At 32.9% G+C, this 1658-nt stretch overlaps 1 protein-coding gene across 1 annotated transcript; it reads left to right on the plus strand.

The window, feature by feature from the left end:
- The first annotated feature begins 232 nt into the window (after window positions 1-232).
- LOC105316080 (putative ferric-chelate reductase 1) lies at window positions 233-1596 on the plus strand. Its single transcript, XM_011410884.2, has 6 exons — window positions 233-401; window positions 511-722; window positions 772-831; window positions 885-925; window positions 1072-1133; window positions 1393-1596. Exons 2-6 carry the CDS (start codon window positions 519-521, stop codon window positions 1593-1595), a joined length of 570 nt encoding a protein of 189 aa, XP_011409186.2. The 5' UTR covers window positions 233-401; window positions 511-518; the 3' UTR covers window position 1596.
- The last annotated feature ends 62 nt before the right edge of the window (window positions 1597-1658 follow it).

The following is a 1658-nucleotide window of genomic DNA, read 5'->3' on the forward strand; positions in this document are numbered from 1 at the left end:
TTGACTCCAAATTCACCCCTCATTTTTACTGTAGTTTTTTTATGGGCATTGTTGTCCTTATGCTACATAGAAAGTTTAATTAATTTTTTTTAGATTTGTTTGATTATTAATAGTTGGTGACTAGAGTCTGCATGTATGTGTATGTATGTGTGTTTGTTTTTGTGTACATACTACAGTACATGTACATGTATGTCTAAAATTGTGTTTTTTAAATTATTATGACTTGATTAATTGGCTTGTTTCATTTTATGAATGAGTAGGTTTGGCTTCAGAAGGACTATCTAGACATGACATCACTCCATCGTTCTCAAGAGCTCAGACTAACTTACTAACTGATATTAGAGAAGGAAGGACTGAAACTGTTGATACTTGGCCTAAACAACAACTACTGAAAACACATGGTATGATAGTACATACATGTACATGTGCATGTACAATGTACATGTATTATTACTGTATTGTTTTCATTATTTATTATTTATTTATTTATTATTATTATTAATGTATTAGGTACTTTCATGACTGTTGCATGGCTAGCATTAGCTATGTCGGGTGCCTTCTTTGCTGCCTGGATGAAACCAGTACTGCCTAATGGAGAATGGTTCATAGCTCATCGGATACTAATGGCTGGATCACTCATTGTTGGTCTACTAGGATTCATACTACCATTCGTTGCACATGCTAGGAGTCCTACCCCTGGAATTATTAGCTTCTCATCTGATGTGAGTCTGTATAGCAATGATTACCGTGAATCAATGTGTTATATTTTAGGGTAAGAACACAGCTCATTTTGTTATTGGAATCATCATAATGTGCTTACACATTGCTAATGTAAGAATTACATCTAAAATAATAATTATATTATTCCTATTTACTGTCAATAGCCTATTATTGCTGTTTTTCGCTGTAATCCAAAAGGAGAAAAGTAAGACACTTCTTACATGTATTATGTACATGATACATGTACATAATACATTAAATGCATGCACTTCATATTTTGACTGGGAGTTCAATTCTTCGTATACTTTTAATTAGCTTAGTACTAATAATTTCATTTATTATTATTAATAGACGTTGGATCTTTAACCTCTCTCATGCCCACATCATTGGCTATGCACTACTGGTCCTGTCCTGTAAGTATGAAATACTATAATATACTTTTAGTGTTAGCAAATAATTTTGGTAGTATAGTTTTATCATAAAGGCGGAATTACAATATTACGCTAGTCCTGACGTTACGTTGACGCTGGAATAGAATCTGGTTCTATTCCAGCGGAAAGCATGCGTCAAAAGGTCAAATCGCCCACACTTTTGATTAAAAATTGACGGTACACTGGCCTAATGTCATATTGTAATTGCGCCTTAATTTGAGTTTCGTTTTTCTCATTGTAGTTATTAATATTGCACTTGGAGCCCACCTTCTTGATAGAGGCAGCTTTGAAATAGCTGGTTTCTACATTGTCTTCATTATCCTCCTCACATTGTTCCAAGTGTTCCTATTCATCATTCATGCTTATAATGCACGCAAAGCTCCAGAGAAAGGTAATCATTATCTAATGTGCATATATATTTGCTATTATTATTATTTATTATAGTATAGTATAGCTGGTATAGTTTGGAATGTATTTATCATTATTATTATTATTTTGTGTGTTGTT

Source organism: Amphimedon queenslandica, unplaced genomic scaffold (assembly GCF_000090795.2).
Source record: "Amphimedon queenslandica unplaced genomic scaffold, v1.1 AMPQUscaffold_5319_Cont22708, whole genome shotgun sequence".
Classification (NCBI taxonomy): domain Eukaryota; kingdom Metazoa; phylum Porifera; class Demospongiae; order Haplosclerida; family Niphatidae; genus Amphimedon; species Amphimedon queenslandica.

What these genes read in the sequence shown, in the direction of transcription:
- LOC105316080 (XM_011410884.2), top strand. Translation starts at nt 519, where the DNA reads ATGACTGTTGCATGGCTAGCATTAGCTATGTCGGGTGCCTTCTTTGCT. An exon ending in TTATTAGCTTCTCATCTGAT is followed by an intron (nt 723 to 771) that starts GTGAGTCTGTAT and finishes GTTATATTTTAG; the next exon opens with GGTAAGAACACAGCTCATTT. An exon ending in TGCACTACTGGTCCTGTCCT is followed by an intron (nt 1,134 to 1,392) that starts GTAAGTATGAAA and finishes TTCTCATTGTAG; the next exon opens with TTATTAATATTGCACTTGGA.